General features: G+C 31.8%; 1 protein-coding gene across 1 annotated transcript; it reads left to right on the top strand.

Annotated features, from left to right (window-relative positions):
* The first annotated feature begins 2 nt into the window (after positions 1 to 2).
* Positions 3 to 21923, top strand: Hr39 (nuclear hormone receptor FTZ-F1 beta). Its single transcript, XM_074255639.1, has 5 exons — positions 3 to 207; positions 340 to 558; positions 14732 to 15034; positions 17677 to 18581; positions 19343 to 21923. Exons 3-5 carry the CDS (start codon positions 14872 to 14874, stop codon positions 20870 to 20872), a joined length of 2598 nt encoding a protein of 865 aa, XP_074111740.1. The 5' UTR covers positions 3 to 207; positions 340 to 558; positions 14732 to 14871; the 3' UTR covers positions 20873 to 21923.
* Positions 21924 to 22187: the final 264 nt, after the last annotated feature.

Raw genomic sequence — 22187 nt, 5'->3', positions numbered from 1 at the left:
CGCGGTCGTGGTGGTTCCAGAGGCGAGAAGAGTCGGAGGTAGAGAGGTAGAGGTAGAGGCTCGAGGTCCGTGGCGGCGCGAGTGGCTTTGGCTTGTAAAATCCGTTGTAACGTAACGCAAAGGTGTGCCGTGGAGCGATCGTCATTGACCCGTTAGCCGTTCACCAGTTTACGAACCACGCATTGTCATCGCCATCGTCGGTATCTGGTAGCTTGTTGCTCATTATATTTTTATTATATTCCACATAATACAATCCTACATCAACATTATCATTATCATTATTATAACTACAACTCATTTTTAATTTGTTACTTATTATTTATATTCTTCCTGGTGCAGTGATTGTCGAGTCGAGGTATTTAACAGTAGAGGTGCACCGTACCTACCAGTGGTGGTGGTGGTGGTGGTGGTGCTGTTGCTGGTGTACCACCTTCCAACGATCAGTGTGTGTTGTTTTACCGTGGAAGTGTGTTTTAAACTTGGTGAAGGTGTCCCAGGAGTTTACAAGTTACCCGGATATTTTTCAGTCTTCCGTCAATTTTTTCCAAGTATTGCAAGGTACGTTTTTTTCAATCATTTTATTTTGTGTGTCTTTATTTATATATTTATTCACTTTGTTGCTTATTTTAAGGTAAGAATAATTTAAAAAAAAAAAAAAAAAAATATGGATGGATTATTTAAAAAAAAAAAAACCGCGAGGATTTAAAAAAGTGTACAAAGAGTGCGGGTGAGAGAAAGAAGGAACAAGCGGTCGCGAGTAGTGCTGCTGGCTTGGCGAAGTAAAGGCTTTCGAAGTAAGGCTCGGTGCGAGGTACGAGGTATGAGGGGCAGACTCGCTCGAGTGAGACAACACGACGACGACGACGACGACGACGACGACGACGACGACGACGACGACGACAAAAAGAACGACACCGCGACCGAGAACCGAGCTCGAGAAGGAGAAGGAGCTAGAAAGAGAGTGCGTGGCCCCGTGTCCCGGGTCCTGGGCCTATAAGTGTGTGAAGTTTCGAATGGAGCACATAACACACATAACACACCACACGGGATACCGTATCTACACTACTCGAGTTTAAGTTCTGAGCCCTGGTCTGGTTCTTATTCTTGTTCTTGTTCTGGGTATGGTATGAATATCAGCATGAGTATGAGGAACCACAAGAGCATGAGGTAAGTCACGAGCGAGGCCGATCCGGTGAGAGTGCTCCTGAAATCGCCGCGAACAGCGAATATGCTCTGTCTATATATTATTTCTTAAAAGTATGGGTATTTTATTTGGTATGTATGTGTTTACCTTACGTACTTGTGTCGAATGGTATTTTATTTAATCGCGCTTTTGTGTGTCTTTATTTGTGGGTACGTGTGTGTACTGAGCACATACCATATATACCGGGTAAAAAGAGGAGACGCAGGGAAAATATACTGCTTCCGCGGATGAGGTTATGTTCCTTTGGTTTACTTTACTTTTATTTTGTTTGAAGAACCGAGTCACGATCGTTGTTATTATTATTATTATTATTATTATTATATGATCGTTCTGGCGCTATGATAAAACCTGGGCAAATCTAATCTGCTGGGTTTTAATGTAATAGACACACATCGCGAAGTTTGAGTCTACATCAAGATAAAAAACGTAGCGTTAATACTGACAATTGACATAATTCTTTTTTTTTATAAATATATAAATAGAATTTTCCATATTATTTGTTGTGTCTTGATGTTGACAGCTTGGTATTCACTAAAAACTTTATAAAAAATTATTCAATATAATTGGAGTTAAATTATAGTGTGAAAATTTTTATAATATTCAAAGAATGAAGAATTATTTTAATTAAAAATTAAATTTTATCATTTATATTTTTAATATCAAAATTACTCCAAAAAAATTTTTTTTATTTACAATTTAAATTCTCCGTAACAATTTTTAAAATTTTAAATTTATTCATATTACATAACAAACGAAAGAAAAAATTTCACACTATAAATTTAAAAGCCAATAATTAAAAAGCAGTCCAATGGGAATAAAATAGTCCTTACTCAGTCTCCTGAGCAAAACAACAATTCTATTCACAGTCCGTAATGAATAACGTATTTATTTATTTATTTTTTAATGAATATAAGCTTTATCTACTTGTACGCCTTTCTCTGGCACGTGACGACAACTCTAGCAGTATCAAACCTGTCGAGAGCGAGCATAAGGCAATAAAATGTCATGGAACGTGTATGCCTATGCCTATGCCATAGTGTGGAGTGTAGTGTTCACACTGAGGAGAAGAGAGCAAGAGAGAATAATAATTTGAAGAAGGAGGAACATATGTATGTTGATATTTCGGCTTGTATTTAACTACATATATACCCACAAGTATACATTCATACATTAATACATTGATATATAACGTTGGTTAGGCTTCTGACAGTCCAACCGACCTTGAGCTTCCCCTCGTTCTCTCTGCTGATTCGTCCCGTCATCTATTCCCCCCGCGCCAACCACCGGGTTCACCACACGATTCTCCTCACCTTCCTATTCGATATAATCCCTCTGCTCTTTCTTATCTTTCTCTTTTACCTCTCTTTCTACCTCTCTTCTCTGCTTTTTATCCTTTTTATTGTTATATATTACATTATATTATTTTTCTATTATTATATAGTACACAGTAAATTAACGAATAGAAGTGTAGCCCCATGAGCCATCAGACATGATAATACCTAAAAGTATCGTCTCCACTTCAACTAGATATCACACATTTATATTTATACACAATGTGTATAAAATAATCGAGGTTGAGACCAAAGACTGGAGACTGAAGACTAAAGACTAAATAAAAGGTTTAGCGTTCCCATGAAGGCAATCGACCCGCAGGGACAAAGACAAGGATGAATTTAAACGGGAACGAATCAACTCCTTGCATCGTTAACGCACCAGAGTCTGAGTAGTCTGAGAGACAGACCAACTTAGCGGTATATTGCCACGATTACGGTAATACAATTGACGCTCCTGTCGGCACGACTCGTACGTGCCGGATTCTTGGATCTCGTGTGACCGACCTCCAACAGAAAATACGATCGACAAACATGTACTCTGACTTTGTGCTCAATACTCAGCACATACCATCTCCATCTCCATCTCCAACTCTATCTACTCCAATCCCAACGTAATCTTCTTCCTCTGTATTCTGTGTGCTAATACTACCTCTGGCTATACTCAGCCTCTAGCTCTGGCTCTACCTGATTAACAAGAAAGACCGAGGAACAACACAGCAATATAAAGACGACCTTTCCGCGATTCTACCCGGCACAAAGCAATAAATCCTGTAAATCTCTTCCGCCTCCAGTTGGTGGCTCGCTATTATTCTATCTTAACTTGTACGATTACCCAACTCTCACTTGTCACACAATATCTTTCTTTATTTTCTTAAGTATTTAACCTTTTTCATGATTTCACAAAAATTTTTATTTTATGCGTCATCATAACGCTTTTGTTAAATTTTGTCATTTTCCGGATCATCATTTACGTTTTTAAAATTCTTTTATATTAGTCATTCTCAATAGAAGACTTAAATTTTTTTTTTCATCATTTTTAAAGGCGGCTAAAAATAGAATGACTTTAAATTATTTTTCTAAAATTAAATTTATTCCTTTTTATTTTATTCTTGATTAAAAAACTTTTGTAAACAAAATAAAAAATAATATTATTCTCAATAGGAAATTAAATAATTTTTTTTATCTCTGAAACTAATAAGTTTCAATTTTTATTTTAAAATTAAATTGATAAAATTTCTCGATCAATGTCACTCCAAAAAAACTATTGCTTTAATCCATTAATTTTACTCTCAACTTAAACCAGGAAGAATCATTACCAAAAAATCAAATTTTTCCTCAAGACTTTAAAACCTAAAATCTTAAATTTTAATTCTTCTTATCTCTCTAAAAAAAAAAAAAAAAAATATTAATCAATTTCCATTTCACGCTTACCCAAACATCTATATATTTTTCTTCCTAATAATCCTCCCACGATAACCGCCTATAAATCCGTGTTTCCGTTAAATTTAAAACGTATTTTATCTCGTGCAGAGTTGATTCATAGCCAGGGCCAAGTCACGTGCTCAAACTCAGTATCTCTTTTATATATTTCGCCTCAACTCTTTCGACTTTTTTTTTATCTTACCTTCTGGTACGGTAGTTGGCACGTAACCTCACATACACACACAACATCCATAGACCCACATATTTAACGACTCACACAAGAAGATATCGTACATAACATACAAGATCCAAGATCCAAGATCCAAGTAACATACGTATATAATGCAACCTGAATCTCTTGGTCTCGCTCAAGTCTCTCGAGGGTGATTGATGCATACTCCATGCTCTTTTATTATCTCGTACAGTCTACATACTCACTACACGTATATCACCGAGAAGATATTACAACTCTCTCAGCTCAGTATCAGAGCTTACATGCTACATCGAAAGCTTAGTTATTCACCACAAGCTCTTCTTACTCCGGACTCAAGACTTGATAGCTAAGCTTGTTCTTTTTTATTTTGGCTTTACCTCAACTTCCATACTCAAGAGTACAAGTAAGTACTCTCTAGGCATTTCCATAATCGCCGCTACGGGGATTTGCGCAAGTTTACGCGTGATTTTATCGTCACCCATTCCATATCACACATCACACATTTAAGCATATAATATCATTTTACTTAGGAGATGATTCGTGGAAGCGTCTCCACGCTCTCTCACGCTTTTTCCTTTGAGCTTAAACCGTCGTGTGCTCTTCTTTGGTGATCCTTGGGCTTGGACAGGGACAGAAAGATGCTTATGAATATTGATGAACTCTTGAGAGTCGTATCGTCGGTGACTACACCGTGACCGCACCTAAACCGCACGTCTCCAACTTATTCTTTCTTTATTATGTTCTTCCATCAACCTAACCACTCATGCCTACTTTATATTCATATATAACATATAATATACATAAATATACAACATTAATTCTAAAAACTTTTCCTTCACTCAATTTACTACTCATCGCACCCAAGTTCTATTCACTAAATAAAACCATACAAGAATTCATATTTATTGTATTATTATCAAAGGATAATTCATCATCTAATCTAAATATCTCTATTATAAATTTTTATTACTTTTTCTTTTCAACAAGCCCGCATAGTTTTGTTGGGAAGACTATGGGTTAGAAATGAAATTTTTTGAGTCAACGTTGAGTTAAAATTTTAAATAAAAATTAAACTTTTTTTTCACTTCAGAAAAATATTTTTTTTAATTCAAATTAGTTGGAAAATTTTCATTTGATTAATACATAATTTTTTTAATTAAAAAAAAAATTTTTACTCTAATTTTGAAGAAAATTTTGGTAATTGTTTAGTTTTATTTATTTCGCATAAAAATTTGAAAAATTGGCATTTAAAAAAATTTTTTAATTTTCAATTACTCTATTTTTATAAATTTTAACAAAAAAAAATGTAATTGTTCAAAAAAAAAATCTAAATGTTAGTTTTATGGTTTAAAATATTACAGACTGTAAAATTGAACAACTACTCAAATTTTATAAAAAAAAAATTCTTAATTAAACTAAATTTTAATTAAATTGAGTTCAATTTTTGAATAAAAAGTTTTTACAAATTATTTCTTCATCATAAATGAAATAAAATAGAGACATAACTATTTAAATTGATTTATAATTTTTCTAAATCAAATCAAAATTCTTTTCCCACCAACTAATAAATAAGCAATAAAAGATTTAAGCTGCAAAAATTTTATTACCAAAGAATTAACATAAAATTTATTCATAAGATTTATACTTTAATAGATACATTAATGTAATTATCCAGCAATTTATATTCGAGTTATTTTATTGCACATAACATACTTGTTCACCTGTTGTTGAGTCTTGAGATCGTCCAACTAAAACTCAATCTCAATAATGGTATCTCATTTTTATCGTCTGCGTAGTGGTACTCGTACGGGTGATCATCACTGTATTTCACCCTAGACACATTGGCTTTCGCTGACCCCTGAGCCCGGCGATCCTCACTCTTTAGCTCCTCGTATAACTTCTCTCGCCCGCACGATCAACAGCTAGCAACCTATAGTAATATAACTGTACTTTCTGCTCTCTTGCGCTAACGACCGACGACCTTACATTTTATAACGTATTTGTATAAATATATAAACATACATTTAAACTTATATTTACATACACACGTATATACTTATAATAAACATTCATTCGCTCTTTCGTTCCACATGTCCATGCAAATAAATGTATAACACATAAATTCTTGGTTTGCTATAAAATTACATTTTCTCACTATATATTATATTAGAAATTATAAAATATAAATTGTAAATTATATCGTTATGTAAATCTGTGTTTACAGTATGCCGAGTCATTAATTAGTTATAATTTATTATTTGTAATGATTTTATATAAATATATAACATGTGTAATGAGAGTGAGGGTCATACTGTATATTTACTGAAGAAAAAAAAATAGTTTATGAAACCAATAATTTTATTATGTAACTCTGAAAATCTTTAATCAGAAAATACTAACGTGGAGTAAAGAAGATATTTTATTGTTAAAAATTTAATTATCTTCAGAAATTTTATTTTTAATATTTTTTATGATATTAAACAATGTGTTAAAACTTAAAAATTATAAAGTGTTAATTTTACACCTGAGCGTGAAATTCTTATCAATTTTTTACATTGTAACAAAATATCTGAGGACAAAACAAAAAATTGATAAGAACTAAAGAACTAAGTAAATTATGCTAAGCTATATTTTTTTTATTTTATTTACACAAAATATTATTTTTTCTTTTTTTTATATTTTTTATTTTTAATGTACAAAACTAAATCAATTAGTTAATTCAGTGATTGAAAGAAATTTTGGATTTTTACTTCAATATTCTAAAACTAAACTACATAAAATGAATTAACATAAAATATTTCTTATAATATTTCTTCTTTTTTTTAGACTTTATACTAACGGAAAAATTTGATTTATAAAATAAAATTAATTAACTTTCTTATAATTTTTAACTAAAAAAAATCAAAGTAAGAAATGTTGAATTTTTACAATAAAAAATGAAAATTTTTGGAAAAAAAATTAAATTAAGAAAAATTATCATTAATTAAAATAAAATGTAAAAAATTTTTTTGGCTCCAAAGCAAAAAAGTTAAAAAATTTCTATCAAAATCCACACATGAAAGTATTTTTTTCAGTGTAACTCCGAAGCTTACATAAAACATGAAACATATAAACATATACATAACATAATACCACATATATAGCATTGCATTAAATATGAATAATATACGCAAGCCGGCGATGATTGTAAGTTATGCCGGTGATTTCCCCTCGCTCTCTCTATAAGCTGTTACCTCTTAAAATGAAATAAAAGTATCCAAGTACAAGTATAAGTAAAGCGAAAAGCGAAAAGCGAATGAATGGAACTCGCGGCGATGTAACACCGAGAGACAAGTGTGCCGGTGGCTGATCGAGGAGAACGTTCGTCCTTTTGATTACGACTTTGACATCGTCCTCGAAGACGTTACGTAAGCTCACACAATCCTCCACACACTGTTCGTCAATTCTCGTACTTGCCTGACCCAAATCTACATCTTGCATTAAATTGATGAATGCAATCATAATCATTTTCATCAATTTTTATTTCAACCATATTTTTCTTCAATTTATTTCCAATAATTAAAAATTGATATTTAAATATCGCTTCCTAGGTATTTTATTTATTTATAATAATTGCGTATTAGGAGCTAAATATTTATCTCGACAACCGGATTGTCGAGTATTAATTGATTATTCTAATCAAAACCAGTATGTATGAATTGAATTACTAGCGAGTGAATTATGGGCTGGAGAATTGCATAATTATAATTAGTTTGCGTATTTTTATCATTATTATTATTATTATTATTATCATTATCATATTATATTACACATAAAATTTTTTAATGTTAATCGCGTGCATAAATTAATTGTAAAAAAAGTCTTTTTGATTAATAATTATTTTATTCTGACAGTAAGTGAAAGAGATTCGAAGAAAAAAAATTAATAAATAAAAAAAAAAACGTGACTTGAATGGACAAACGAGCTATAAAATCCTTTTCTCGCTCTCTCTTTCTCTACTCGCGGTCGCTTATTATTATTATCATTACATATATGTATATAATATGTGTACGAACGATATTAAAGATATGCTGTGTAGTAAGTGCCATACCACGCTGCAGGATCGAGAGTCTGGGTGAAAGGAAAACACACATGTGTTTGTATGGATTTATGCATGTATGTGATATTATTATAAAGTTAAAAGCAGACTGCAATAGCGAGTTAAGTGAGAAAGGTGCAAAAGGTGTACTCAAATTGACATACACGTAACACAGAAACAGAGAGGAGGCTGATGTGAGACTGAGCCTGGTTGGCATTTCGACAAGAGAAGTTGCTCTTAAATTACTCTTATATTACTCTGTACTCTCTACTCTGTACTCTTTACTCTCTGTTGATGTTTATGTTTATATATAATACAACTTGTTTTACGTTCTCGGGGGTTAAAAACTGATCCGGAGTATGAGTGAGTTTTTAATGCAATTTTTAGTGCAGAGGGGGAATATGGTATTTCGCAACTGCAACCGTCCACTCGCGTTTTAATCACTAAATATTTATTGCTGATTCGAACACTTGCGCAATTTCAAACAACTTCTTCCAGCGGTACTGACTTTTTTTTTTTTATTTTTTTTTTATTTATTTACTTTGAGGGTTTTCATTTTTGAGAATTAACCTTCCGTTGAGACTTCCGGATTTATAGCCTCATTTTTATTCCAGAGGGTGTTTCGCTACAGCTACACCTGTCGCTGGATTTCGGAGGAATATTTATGCTTGTTTTGTACATGGAAATTTTTTTTCCGAGGGACTTTTCGAAAGTTAATTTTAGGTGGAGGAATTAATTTTATTTTCGATGGAAATGTTGAAATTTATTTTATCAGTAATTAAATATTTAGATCTTGATAAATTTGAACGGAAAAGTAATTTTGAAATTATATAAATTGCAATAGAGGAAATTTGGAATTTTCGAAAATTTTACAGAATTTATAAGAAAAAAAATTATCAAAACGTTGAAAATTTTTTACACACCAAACAATTTATCTTAATCGCAAATTTTATTGAGATACTTTGGAAATTCATAAAGAAAATTAAAGATTTTATTAGCTGTCATAAATTATTTACATCAAATCATTAATGTTCAATTTGTTTTTCTTTTTAACAAGCTTTGTATTTATGAATCCTTTTTAATATTTATTGAAATTTATTAGCTTCATTTTACTTAAAAGCTCATTTGAAATTTTTTATATAAATTTGATATTTTTACTTAAGTTTTTTGCAATTTCTTCTTACACGATAATTCTTGCATAATAAAATTTATTATTTTCTGCTTTTCTCTTTAAAAAATTTACATGTAATTTTTTTTATTTTTAATTTGACCAAAAACTTATTTTAATTAAAATATTTTTCAAACTTATCCAATAATAAAATACAAATATGTTGAAAAATCACTCATTTGATTATAATAATTAATTTAAATGTTTCATCATGATTTTAATAAAATACTCAATTCATACTTAATTTTTTTTAATTTATTAAAATTGTTCATAAAAATTTTGATAAATTAAAAAAGAAAATTGAATTGATAATCAATTTTTAGTAACTTTACCTCAAATTTTACAATTTTTTTAATCTTGGTTTTAATAAAAAAAAAAAAGATAAAAAAAGAACACTTAACAGCAATCGGAACTTCCGGACTAAATCCGCTCTGAATTTACCCACCTAAAAATTTCACCCTAAAATTATAAAAACGAAAATAAATACAAACCATAAAAATAAAAACTATCTGCACAATAAATCCTAATGATTTGTATTTATCTCCTGACTGGATTCTCCGGCAGGTATCGGATGTAATCTCTGAGGAAGAATAAGAAGCGAATAAGTTTAATAGAATATTTATTTTATGACAGAGGGTTGAAAATACAGCGACAAGAACAGAGACGAGGAGTATAGTGTAAAAGTTTAAAAAAGTAAAAAGTTGGCAGTAAAGAGACGAAGACGAAGACGAAGACGTGGTGGTACTCTCGGGCGTCGCACCGGTCCGGCTTGAGTGCACGCGGCACGACGTAAAAGAGGGGATAGGGGACCTTGAGTGTTGTCACGTGACCGCTTAGGTGCATTGGGGGTAGAGCGACGAGGGCCTTGACCTTACCACTGATGCGATGCTGCATCGGGCAGGCGGCTCCCCGCTTCCTCTTACTGCATCCCCGATCAGATCCGACCAGAGTCTCTGTACTTATACTTGTACTACTCAACAGAGAATAGAGAATCGAGAATGTCCCCCGTATGGTTAGCATAGATATAGTACTCTATTCTCTCATCTGTATCTTCCATACGTGAAAGAGTTGAGGAAGAAATAACAGAGCAGCCAACACTGAGACAAACTCGAGACTCGAGACTTTAAACTTAAACTATAAGGAAGAATATAAAAACAAGACCAAGAGCAAGATGATGAGCATGCGCGGATTCTACCAGCTCTCACGACCAACACTCAACTCCTATCCACTCTGGTATATTACTATACATATTCTTCTTCCTCTTGGTACTCTTACTCTGTTACTCGACTTACTTGCAACTGCTTCCAAAAACGTTGACCTCTTCATCCCCTTCCGGTAACATTTTTTTTTTTTTTGTGTCAATTGTCTTCTTGGACAATTAAAGAGGAGACTAATAAAGGCTGATGGAATTTTTTTTTAAATAATTTGATTTAGGAGACAAAAATTTAAAAATTCAATTATTTTTGGTAATTTTTTGAACAAATTTTTTTTTTTTAATTTAAAAATTTTTTTGCAGGTAGAAAATCAAAAAATACATATTTGTCTTGTTTTTCGATAACATTTTCAAAAATTAATTCATACACGGAAAGAACAAGATGACACTGGATATCATCCCAGATTATACTCAGTGATATCTGTGGTAAGAAAAATTTCAGATAGTAGCTAGTCCAATCCAGATTATACTGGGTGAAATCTTGATTATATTCATTGTAATCTTGATTATACTAGCTACTATCTGAAATTTTTTTTCATTCAGTATAATCTGGGATGATATCCAGTGTCATCTTGTTCTTTCTGTGTAGAGTTTATAATTTTTTGTTTTTTAGTTTTTTTTTTTTCAAAAATCACAAATAGAAAAAAAAATGTATGTGATTTGAAAATTTTTTAAAAGTTTATTAACTATTTAAGGACGATATAAACATTTTATCGACTAGCATGACATGTACTTTTTGTATAATATTGAACAATCTCTCTAAATTTTAACATTTTTTATTCAATTGGAAGAATATGTTTTTTCTATACATAACGGGGAGTAGAGAAGCCTATAACGAAAACTCTTACAAAGTACATAATAATAAATAGAATAAATAATAAAAATCTAATATCTGAATGGCAGTAGTGGGAGGTGGGAGGTGGAAGCTGGGGAAAAGTTAAAAAAAAATAAAAAGAGAGATAAGGATAAGGCGAAGTAAAGTGGTGTAGAGCAACGCCCAAACGAGATAACCGGTCGCTCAGTGTTCAGTACTGTCGGTCTGCGTGTCTTAGAACCAGAAGCGAGAGGATATATATTCCTATATGTGTATACGTAAAAAAAGAAAGAGAGACCGATACCGACGAGGTGGCCCGGCAGGAATGCAGGTCCTGCGATTATCTATTTATTTTATTAATCGATAAAAACTCCGAGAACAGGTTCCGGCAGCTGTTGCCCGTCCGGTCCCACAAGTTACCGATTAAAAATAATATAATAAACCAAATCCCTTTTATTTTCTCTATTGAGCGCTAAACGAATTCCAAACGTAAGCTAGATACAGATACGCAAGATTAAACTATTTTCCCTCGGGTTCTCCAGTTCCCTTTTATTTCCCGGTTTCCAGTTCTCCGTTCCCAGTAGATACGCCAGATTTCCTAAAACGGAAGTTAATAAATATCACGAGATTCTCGGATTATTCTCCATGTCGGAAGAGTGAAATTGTCGTATAGGACATGTAATGCTGTATAAAGTATTAAGTATACTTAATTCTCTTAGATCTTCCGTCTACGGAAATACGAGTGTTGGTACTCGCTACCGACGCATGCAACTCTTTTCTTTATAAATGTCTCTTTATATTACTGCACATGGAAATTAAAGAAAAAATTACTTGCAAAATTTATGAGAATCTCAATTTTTTTATTTAATTTTCAGATTTATTATCTTAATAAAAATAAAAGATGAATTATTAAATTATCAAAAATAATAAAATTATTTTTAAAAATTGAAATAAATTTTCTTTTTTTTTTTTTAAATTATTTGAAAAATTTGGAAATTATTCTGCAAAGAACAAAATTTCCTGAATCAATGAAATATTCTTCAATTTTTTACTCCAAAATTAAATTGATCTTAAAAAAGAGTCTTAATCCAAATCAATCATATTTTTTTTTATTGCAAAAATTACTCTTATTTTATCAAGAATTTTTTGGATAGCCCAAAAAAATTTTTTTAATTCATATATCAATTTTTCTTAATACCCTTTCGATTCAAGTTAGAATTATTCTTGTAAGAAAAAAAAAAGATAAATTGTTAGCTAAAAATTTTTCGTCTTAATTCAAAACGTTCAAACTCTTCTAAGTTTTCTTGCATGGTTAAAAAATTCCTCTTTGATATCAACTTAATTTACAAAAAAAAAAAATATAAATCAACATCATGAGCTCCAAATTACAATTTCTACCATTTAATCAATAAACAAATATCTTCCTGCTCTTATAATTTTACAATCCAGAAATTGAATGTAATATACCGCTTATATGTATAATATACAAACATACATATACATTATATATATATATCTAAATCTCCATTACCACACACTAATTCTTAATCCAAATCCAATATCTTCCAGCACAGGAATCCTTCGATATTTCATTCTTCAATTCCTTTCATCTTTCATCTCTCAGCATACACATGTATCGCGAATGTATAGACAACACACCAGTCCCAAGAATGCGTAAATCCCCCTGTCGACCTCGCGTCAAGTCTCCCTTCCAATATGTACATATATTTATACACATTTCCACATACATTCAAAGAATCTTCCACCCATGGCTTTTACTCTTACACACACACACACACACACACACACACACACACACACACACACACACACACACACACACACACACACACACACACACACACACACACACACACACACACACACACACACACACACACACATATATATATATATATATATATATATATATATATATATATATATATATATATATATATATATATATATATATATATATATATATATATATACATACTCCCTTTACATACATGGAATATGACATATGTGTGCGTATATGCGTCACATCGTGGCTAAGAATTTTTTATAAGCCGGCCCAAGGCAACCACCGCCTCGTACCCTGCTGTCTATCCTCTGTCCTCTCTCAGTCTACGACTTACACTGTACAATACATACATAATCCATTAAACACATATGTCTACATATGAAAAGTATAAATATAAGTATATGAGTATTTATAAAACAAATAAAAATAAAATAGAGTTTAATTTATAAGCAGACGTAGATTGGATGAGTGAGTCTCTTAAATGTCGGTAGCGCCCTCAACTCTTTGCTTACCATTTCACAATAACAATTACACATACTTATGTGAAATATATATATATATATATATATATATATATATATATATATATATATATATATATATATATATATATATATATATATATATATATATATATAATATATATAATAATATATACATATATATATTTGTATGTATAAATGTATGAATATGTTCACATATGATCTATCTCTTCTCTATGTTCTTCCCTCTTTCTCACTGTTGATTGTATTTATATCGTCTGCCATGTGCGTGTCCGTTTCCGCGCGAAGGTCGTTCGCGGGACCGGAAGTGGGCCGGCCTTGCACGGACGACCGTTACGCACGTTCGCGAACCTTAACTATGATTAGTTTTATTTCATTGTAAATTTTTATTATATTTATTTATTTATTTATAATATAAATAAATATTTTTATTTATAAACAAATACTTTAATCATTATTTATAATAATAATAATAATGATGAATGAGTTGTTTATTTAGCATTTGCTACATACTTTACAATTTTATAATTCTGCAATCACTGTTCATGTATGCTTCATTATAAGTAAACTATTATTACGCATATTATAATTATGATTATTGCATATAAATTCTATTTGTTCATTCAAATAATTGGGTGAAATGTTATGGATCATCTTGAATATAAACAGACAATAGTTGTGAAATATCTTTTGCTTTAAAGATGTGTGTCTAACATCAGATTAATATTAGTGTACCGATTTACACTTAAAATTGCTCATCGCACCATTCTGAAATTTTTGTAGTAATTCGATTTTACCTTAATTGTAAATAAGCATCACAGCACTATATTAATCAAAATGCAGAGCTATCATAGATTTCTAGATAATAGTTTTCGCAAAAATTGTTATTATTATTATTATTATCGAATTTTTTAATTTTTTAATAGAAATAATAATATTATTGTTTTGATAATTATATTCATTTTTAATTACAGAGGAATTTGAAAAATAAACACCTAAGTGGACGAGAGTAACAGCAGGACTCTGGTGTGCTCAGGATGCTGAGCATCAGCCCAAACAGAAGCAACTTACGTGACGCGAGGACTGTCTGGCGGAGGTTGATCGCCAGCTGAGGATGTCAGAGCAAAACGGGCCCACGGAGGGCCCGGGCTGGTGGCCACCTGCCCAGTCCTGGAAGTCCAGTTCGGGGACCACCGCCTCCTCGCGAACCATCGACGCGGGGAAAAATGTCTCTGTTACGACTATCAATGTTCCACCTGTTCAAGAGATGCATGATGGTAAGTCATTTTTAGCCTGTATTTATTTATTAATACTAGCAACCTTGCAGACGCTATGTGACTGCCGTGACTTGGCAAAATTTTGCTTTATTAAATAATAACTTTTGTTAAATTGCACTGTACTTTTTTAACTATTGACTTTTTTAAAGATATAAGCTCATCCCGGTGTTGCACTCATCAAGAGCTTTCATTTGAGTACCCACATGCATTTTTGATATATTTTTCATATATTTATATATATAATATATATAAATATATGAAATATATGAAAAATTGATGTGGGTACTCAAATGAAAGGTCTCGATGAGTGTAACATCAGGATGAGCTTATATCTTTAAAAATGTCAATAGTTCACAAGATATACGGTCATTTTTTAATTATGTATCTAGAGAAAGAGCATTTTTGAATGCAGCCTAAATACTTATCATCATAAATTGACTATTGATGAGAATGGTATGAAACCATGAACAGGCACAAATTCAAGTCAAGACTGTTCCAACGATACCAAATTTAACCATAAAAACCAATTTTATCATATAAATACACTGGCCACAAAATTTTGCTTATTCTCTTAATAATATAGATTAAAATAATGAAAAAGTAATAAAAGTAAAATTTCTACCTGAAATTGGTCTAACTCCTTTTTTTTTTTAAGGTTGATTTTTTAACATTTTGATATAGCAATAGTTCAATTATAAATGATTTGGATGATCCAAATCAAAACATTATTTATACCTCTAGTAGATATTAAATGGTTGTTTAAAGTGATAATAAATTTTTAACTAATTGTTTTATCGTACAAATGGAAGATTCTCTAAGAATTAGATAATTTGCTTATTAGAACGTCGATTATTATTAATTATTTTTTTTTTTAAATCATCAGTTGTTTTTTTTTTAATTTCAGTATCACTTTATCCATATTAAAATTGACTATGATTTGATCTAAATAATTTGAGACCGTCAAGGTATATTGACGTACTAGTGAGTCATCATCAATTTAAAATTTCCAAAAATACTCTATTAAATTATATTTATGTTTTTTGATTTTTTCCGTCAACTTATTTCATAGTCAACATACCAAAAATAAAATTTATTTTCTCTAAACAAGTGGTCGATTTTAATGAAAACTCATATTATTATTGCTAAATTAAGATCTCGATACGATACAATATTATTAACTTGCAGTGATGTCAATTTAAATCGATCAAGTTATAAATAGGTTCAATATGATCAAGTTAGTTATAAATCAATCAAATTATTGACGTTATTTATTGCTCAATTTTTTCCAATAAAATGATTTCAATATATAAAAAAAAAAAAAAAAAGCTCTGAAAACATAATACAAGCCTAGACCCAGAGTAGGGATCGTAATTATATTTATTGTACTGAGAAAGTGCTTTGGCTCGTTCTCTTTATCGGCAGCACGCTATCGACGTGTAATATAACCAGCGTAGATTTTACTGGCGTATCAAACGCAGGTTTAATCCGCATTCCCTCGAGTGGCACTTGAGTAAAGTGCTTTCTCACATCAAAACACAATATCATTTAACTTCAAGTATAAATAATAATCTATGTTATTAAGAAAATAAGAAAAATTTTGTTTCCGGTATATTTATATGATTAAAATTATTTTTTTTAGTTAAAGTTAGAATTATTAGAAAGGTCTCAATTTGAATTTGTATATTTTTAAAGTTTCAAAGTGCTTTTCAGCTGTAATTAATTTATTACAAGCTTTCGGAATAGTAATAGATTCTAATTTTGCGTTAGATAAAATTTGTTTATTTATATATTTTTTTTTTACATGCAAATGTGAGTATATGTCAAACATCAATCCATTAAATTAAGAGAATAAGAAAAATTTTGTGACGAGCATATTTTTATTATAAAAAATATTTTTATAGTTAAATTTGGTATAAAATTTGTGCTTGTTCACGATTTAATATATTTTTTTGTGATAGTAAATTTTTATGTTAAGTTTTTGGAGGAGTTTTGAATAATTCGTTGGTTCTACAAATTTATTTCATAACATCATTAATAAATAATAAATAATCTTATGATAGAAATAATATTTTTTTTTAACTTATTTTAAAAGAAATCAAATTAGTTTTATTATAATTAAAAATATTGAAAAATCATTAAACCAAAATTTTTTTTAATTAGAATTTACAATTATTGGCCGATAATAAATGCAGGTTGCTACACAAAAAAAAAAAATTACTTGAATCAACTTAATTTTGAAGAAATTCATTTTCTTTATTTGAGTAGAAAAATTCTTAAACTGAGAAAATAAGTAAATTTTGCTTGATTCAAGAATTTTTCGTCTTGATTCAAGACAATGAAACTTTTCAAAATTATTTTTTTGGATCAAGAATTTTTTTCTTCATTCAAGTTAATTTTTTTTCTGTAAAGTGTATTATTAATTTTAATAAGACTATTCTTAAAGTTTATTATTTTTTTTTTTATCATTAAATTCATTATTATTATTTTTTAAATTATTCTCAACATTGTTTTCAGTATAAATATTTTTACAAAAAAAAAAGTTTCTAAGCTGACTATAAAAATTTTACAGTAAATAAATAATAATGATAAATTACAAATTTAAGATTAACCAAAAAAATTCTAATTTAAATTTCTTGTTCCAGGCAAAAGCGTAAAATACCTAACCGGGCAGAACGGCGTGACAGTGTCAGTAGTATCTTCCTGCAGTAGCTCGAGCCCCCTGGAGGCCCCGATCGACGACGGGGACAGTGACGGGGAGATCAGCAAGATCGACTTCCGTGGGGTGAATCTTCGGACGAAAAAAAAGCGCGATGAGTCAGAGTGTCCGAGCGTGGAGTCCCACCAGCAGCCGGAGCGACCGATGTCCTGGGAGGGTGAGCTCTCCGACCAAGAAATGTCTTCCAATACCCTGACGAACCCCGAGGAGACCTCCATGGAAGGGGTCCAGGTCTGCGGCGCTAGTCCAGGTCCTCAGGAGCAAAAGTTCCCAATAAAGCCCGAGCCAGACTTCAGGTCCAGTCCCGGTCTGATCGGGCACGTCGACGCAGCCATGCCTTTGCACGGCCAGCACCACCATCATCAGCAGCAGCATCCCCAGCTGGAGCAAGCTCAGCAAAGCGACTTACCTCTTCTAGTGGGGAAACTCCTCGGCGGATACTCCTCCACGCCCAACCACAGTCCAGTTTTGAACCCGCGACACCACCTCACCAAGCACAGCCACACCAGGTCCCAAGTTCCGTCCCCAGACTCTGCTATTCATTCTGCCTACAGCGTCTTCAGCTCTCCGACTCAGAGTCCTCATGCGGCACGACACTCGGCCCTTGGAGCAGGCAGTCCCGTTCCTTCTTCCTCGTTGTCGCTGTCCAGACACAGCTTCAACAATTCTACGTCTTCGCTGTCGTTGTCCTTGTCACACTCGCTGTCCAGGAACAACTCCGACGCTTCCAGTAGCTGCTACAGTTATGGGTCCTTGAGTCCTCCCACGCATTCTCCTGTTCAGCAGCCACGACATCACCACCACCAGCACCAACATCAACATCATCATCAGGTTAGAATTTTTTTGATTTCTGAGTTATACGTATTTAGAAGTTTTAAAAGGGTCAATTTTTTATTTAAATAGAAAATTCAATAACAGTCGCACAGATATTTTGAAATTTCAAGTTCTTGAAGCTAAAACGAGGAAAAAAAATTTTTTTTGCTCTAACTAACTTAGGAATTTGAAAATTGTTTGAAAAAAATTTTTTAATTTTTTTTTAATAACTTTTCATGTCAAAGATTTAATAAAAATCTTTAATTTTTACACAGTTTCTTCAATTAAAATTTTTCAATAACTGATCCAAGGATTAATAATTCTGATGAATACTTTCCGTTGTTAAAAATTGGTATTTTGATAATTTCTTGAATTAATCATTCGACGATATCTTATATTAATAAAATTTTTATTTTATCTTTTTGATGTTTTATATATATATATATATATATATATATATATATATATATATATATATATATATATATATATATATATATATATATATATATATTTTTTTTATGAAAAGTACATAAAAAAAACGAACAGTTAAAAAAAAGTTGAATATCACAATTTTCTAAAAAATTTATCAATTTTTTTTAGATTTTCGAATTTTATTCATTTCAAAATCATTATTCATAAATAAAAAATACCCATTTTAATTACTTAAACAATCTTTTTCCAAAAAATTGTTCTTTAACTTCATAAATGCGTATAAATAAAATTTAAATAAATAAAATCTTATAAAATATTTCCTAACAAATTTCAAACTTCACCAGGTACCTCAAGGAAGTCCGCTCCACCTAGCATCAAGCGCCCACCACTCAAACTACTCGAATATCTCAGAACTGGGTTCAGAAACCCACTCAGAAGTCGAGCAGGAGGACTGCAAAATCCCTTCAGCACCCGCAGGAATTTCCACAAGGCAGCAGCTGATCAACAGCCCATGCCCGATTTGCGGGGACAAGATCAGCGGGTTTCACTACGGGATTTTTTCCTGCGAGTCTTGCAAAGGATTCTTCAAGCGAACCGTGCAAAACAGGAAGAACTACGTCTGTCTCAGAGGCGCAGGTTGTCCGGTAACAGTTGCCACCAGGAAGAAGTGTCCAGCTTGCAGGTTCGACAAGTGTCTGAACATGGGCATGAAGCTAGAAGCGATTCGAGAGGACAGAACTCGCGGTGGCAGAAGCACTTACCAGTGTACGTACACTTTACCCGCTAATTTGATCGGCACAGTTCCTGGTGACAACAAGATTACTGGCGGGAGTTGCGGCAGTCCGGCGCCTTCTGAGCACCATCATTCTACTCGGCACCACTGGAACCACTCCCACAAGATCCAGGTAGTGCCTCAGCTGCTCCAGGATATCATGGACGTCGAGCATCTCTGGCACTACAACGACAACGACAGAGTTAGTCAAGCTGCCAACGGAGCTAATCCTGACTCGTGCGGTATCGACACTTCTAATGCCAATAATTCTAATTCTAATAACAGTAATAGTAATAATAATAATAGTAATAGTAATACTAGTAATAATAGTAATAATAACAACAATAATAATAATAATAATAGCAGTAATAACAATAACAATAATAATAATAGTGATAACGTAGAACCGAGACGAGAATCGAGAGCAAGCTCCGTGGGACCGACGAATCACGAGCAGCTGAGCTCGTCGAGCAACGAAAATTCATCACCTGGTACAGGGAGCCAGCACCCGGACCCTCTGTCAAACCTGTGCAATATAGCGGACCATCGACTGTATAAAATAGTTAAATGGTGCAAAAGTCTTCCGTTGTTTAAGAATATTTCGATCGACGACCAGATCTGCCTGCTGATAAATTCCTGGTGCGAACTACTGCTATTCTCATGCTGCTTTAGAAGCATGAGTACCCCGGGGGAGATCCGGGTGTCGCTCGGGAAATCGATCACCCTGGAGCAAGCCCGACAATTGGGGTTGGCGACCTGCATCGAGAGAATGCTGGCATTCACCAACAATCTCAGGAGATTGCGTGTCGATCAATATGAGTACGTCGCGATGAAGGTGATTGTCCTACTTACGTCAGACACCAGCGAGCTCAAGGAGCCGGAAAAGGTGAGAGCGTCTCAGGAAAAGGCGCTACAAGCCCTTCAGCAGTACACTATTGCGAGGTATCCTGAGATGCCGGCTAAGTTTGGGGAGTTACTGTTGAGGATACCGGATCTCCAGAGGACCTGCCAGGTTGGCAAGGAACTGCTTAGTCAGAAACGCGCTGAGGGAGAGGGCAGCTCATTCAATTTACTTATGGAACTGCTACGTGGAGATCATTGATGGTTTTATTCTTCTGGGGCCTAAGACTCCGGTAATCAGGTTGAAAGTTTATAGATTGTATAACTTATTAGGAACAAAAGTTTTATTATTATTATTATTATTATTATTATTATTATTATTATTATTATTAATATTATTAATATTAATATTATTATTATATTATTTATGATTATTATTAAAATTAAAATCCGTACTAGATCGCTTTAGCTCGTGGTGAGGGGACTACTTTTTTATATAAATTACTTTACGCTGATAGATCACTACGATAATATATATTATTATATAAATGAGGTATTTTGTGGTAATTAGATGAACTAAAAAAATTTATTTTTGTTATCGATTAGAATTAATTTTTTTATTTTTTTTAAAATAATTTTTTAAAAGTAAATTATTTTTTTAATTAATTATTACAAATATTTTTTTTATAAATTCAAATTAAATTTCCTGAACTGTCTTTTTTACCACGAAATACCTTGTATATATTAAAAGATAAAAACTTTATATATAAATATATTTTCTATCAAAATGCTTCCAGTGAAGATGAACAAGGGTCTTGCATTCCTGTTTTTGTTTCTTTTTTTTTTTTTTATACATATTTTAAAAAAATTTCTATAGACAGGAGTTCATTGCAACGGCCTTATTACGGTAACGTTTGCATCGTCCAAGCGTGCGTCCTGGTGCGAGTGAGACTGAAAATTATTAGAGGCCCGTAAAAACTCAAGAGGATTGGACACGCGCTAAATAATTATTACAACAATTATATTATATTTTATTTTTTATTTACAAGATAGTTAATAAGTACTAATGAAAGCGTGAGTGCAAAGAATGACTAAAAGCTAATTATTAACAATAATAATATTTTTATTATTGTATTAAAGTTTTATTGCGATTAAAATTATAAATCACCAGTATTTCGTACTGTCTAAAAATACTTAACGCATAATGTATCCCCGTGGATGATGTACTTAACAAAAAAAGTGAATTATTGATATATATTGGGGAAAAAAAAAAAAAAAAAAAAAAAAAAAAAAAAAAAAAAAAAGTGAACAAACATTTATAAATGCAATTTATGGATCTAAGTTAGGTAGAGTGCCTTTAAAGGGTGCCAATTAAATGAATTAAAATACATAATCTCATTTTTTACGTCACTTTTATTCGTGCTCTATAATTCAGCCGTTGAAATATAATTTTAATGGCCTTATTATATTAAACATTGATAAATGATTTAGATTAACAAAACATAAATATATATGGAGTATATATATATATATAGATTATTAATAATAACAATATGTGTGTGCGTACCTAGCGTGCC

This window comes from Cotesia typhae, unplaced genomic scaffold, assembly GCF_013202065.1.
Source record: "Cotesia typhae breed Kobodo isofemale line unplaced genomic scaffold, CoteBio_Ctyphae scaffold_152, whole genome shotgun sequence".
NCBI classification, from domain to species: Eukaryota; Metazoa; Arthropoda; class Insecta; order Hymenoptera; family Braconidae; genus Cotesia; species Cotesia typhae.
Note: the sequence above shows the minus strand (reverse complement) of the source record. Positions and strands in the feature narration are given on the sequence as shown.

Excerpts from the sequence above, each read along its gene's own strand:
- Hr39 (XM_074255639.1), top strand. The coding sequence starts at position 14,872 with ATGTCAGAGCAAAACGGGCCCACGGAGGGCCCGGGCTGGTGGCCACCT. Across the intron at positions 15,035-17,676 it reads TGTTCAAGAGATGCATGATG|GCAAAAGCGTAAAATACCTA; the intron begins GTAAGTCATTTT and ends TTCTTGTTCCAG. Across the intron at positions 18,582-19,342 it reads AACATCAACATCATCATCAG|GTACCTCAAGGAAGTCCGCT; the intron begins GTTAGAATTTTT and ends AAACTTCACCAG.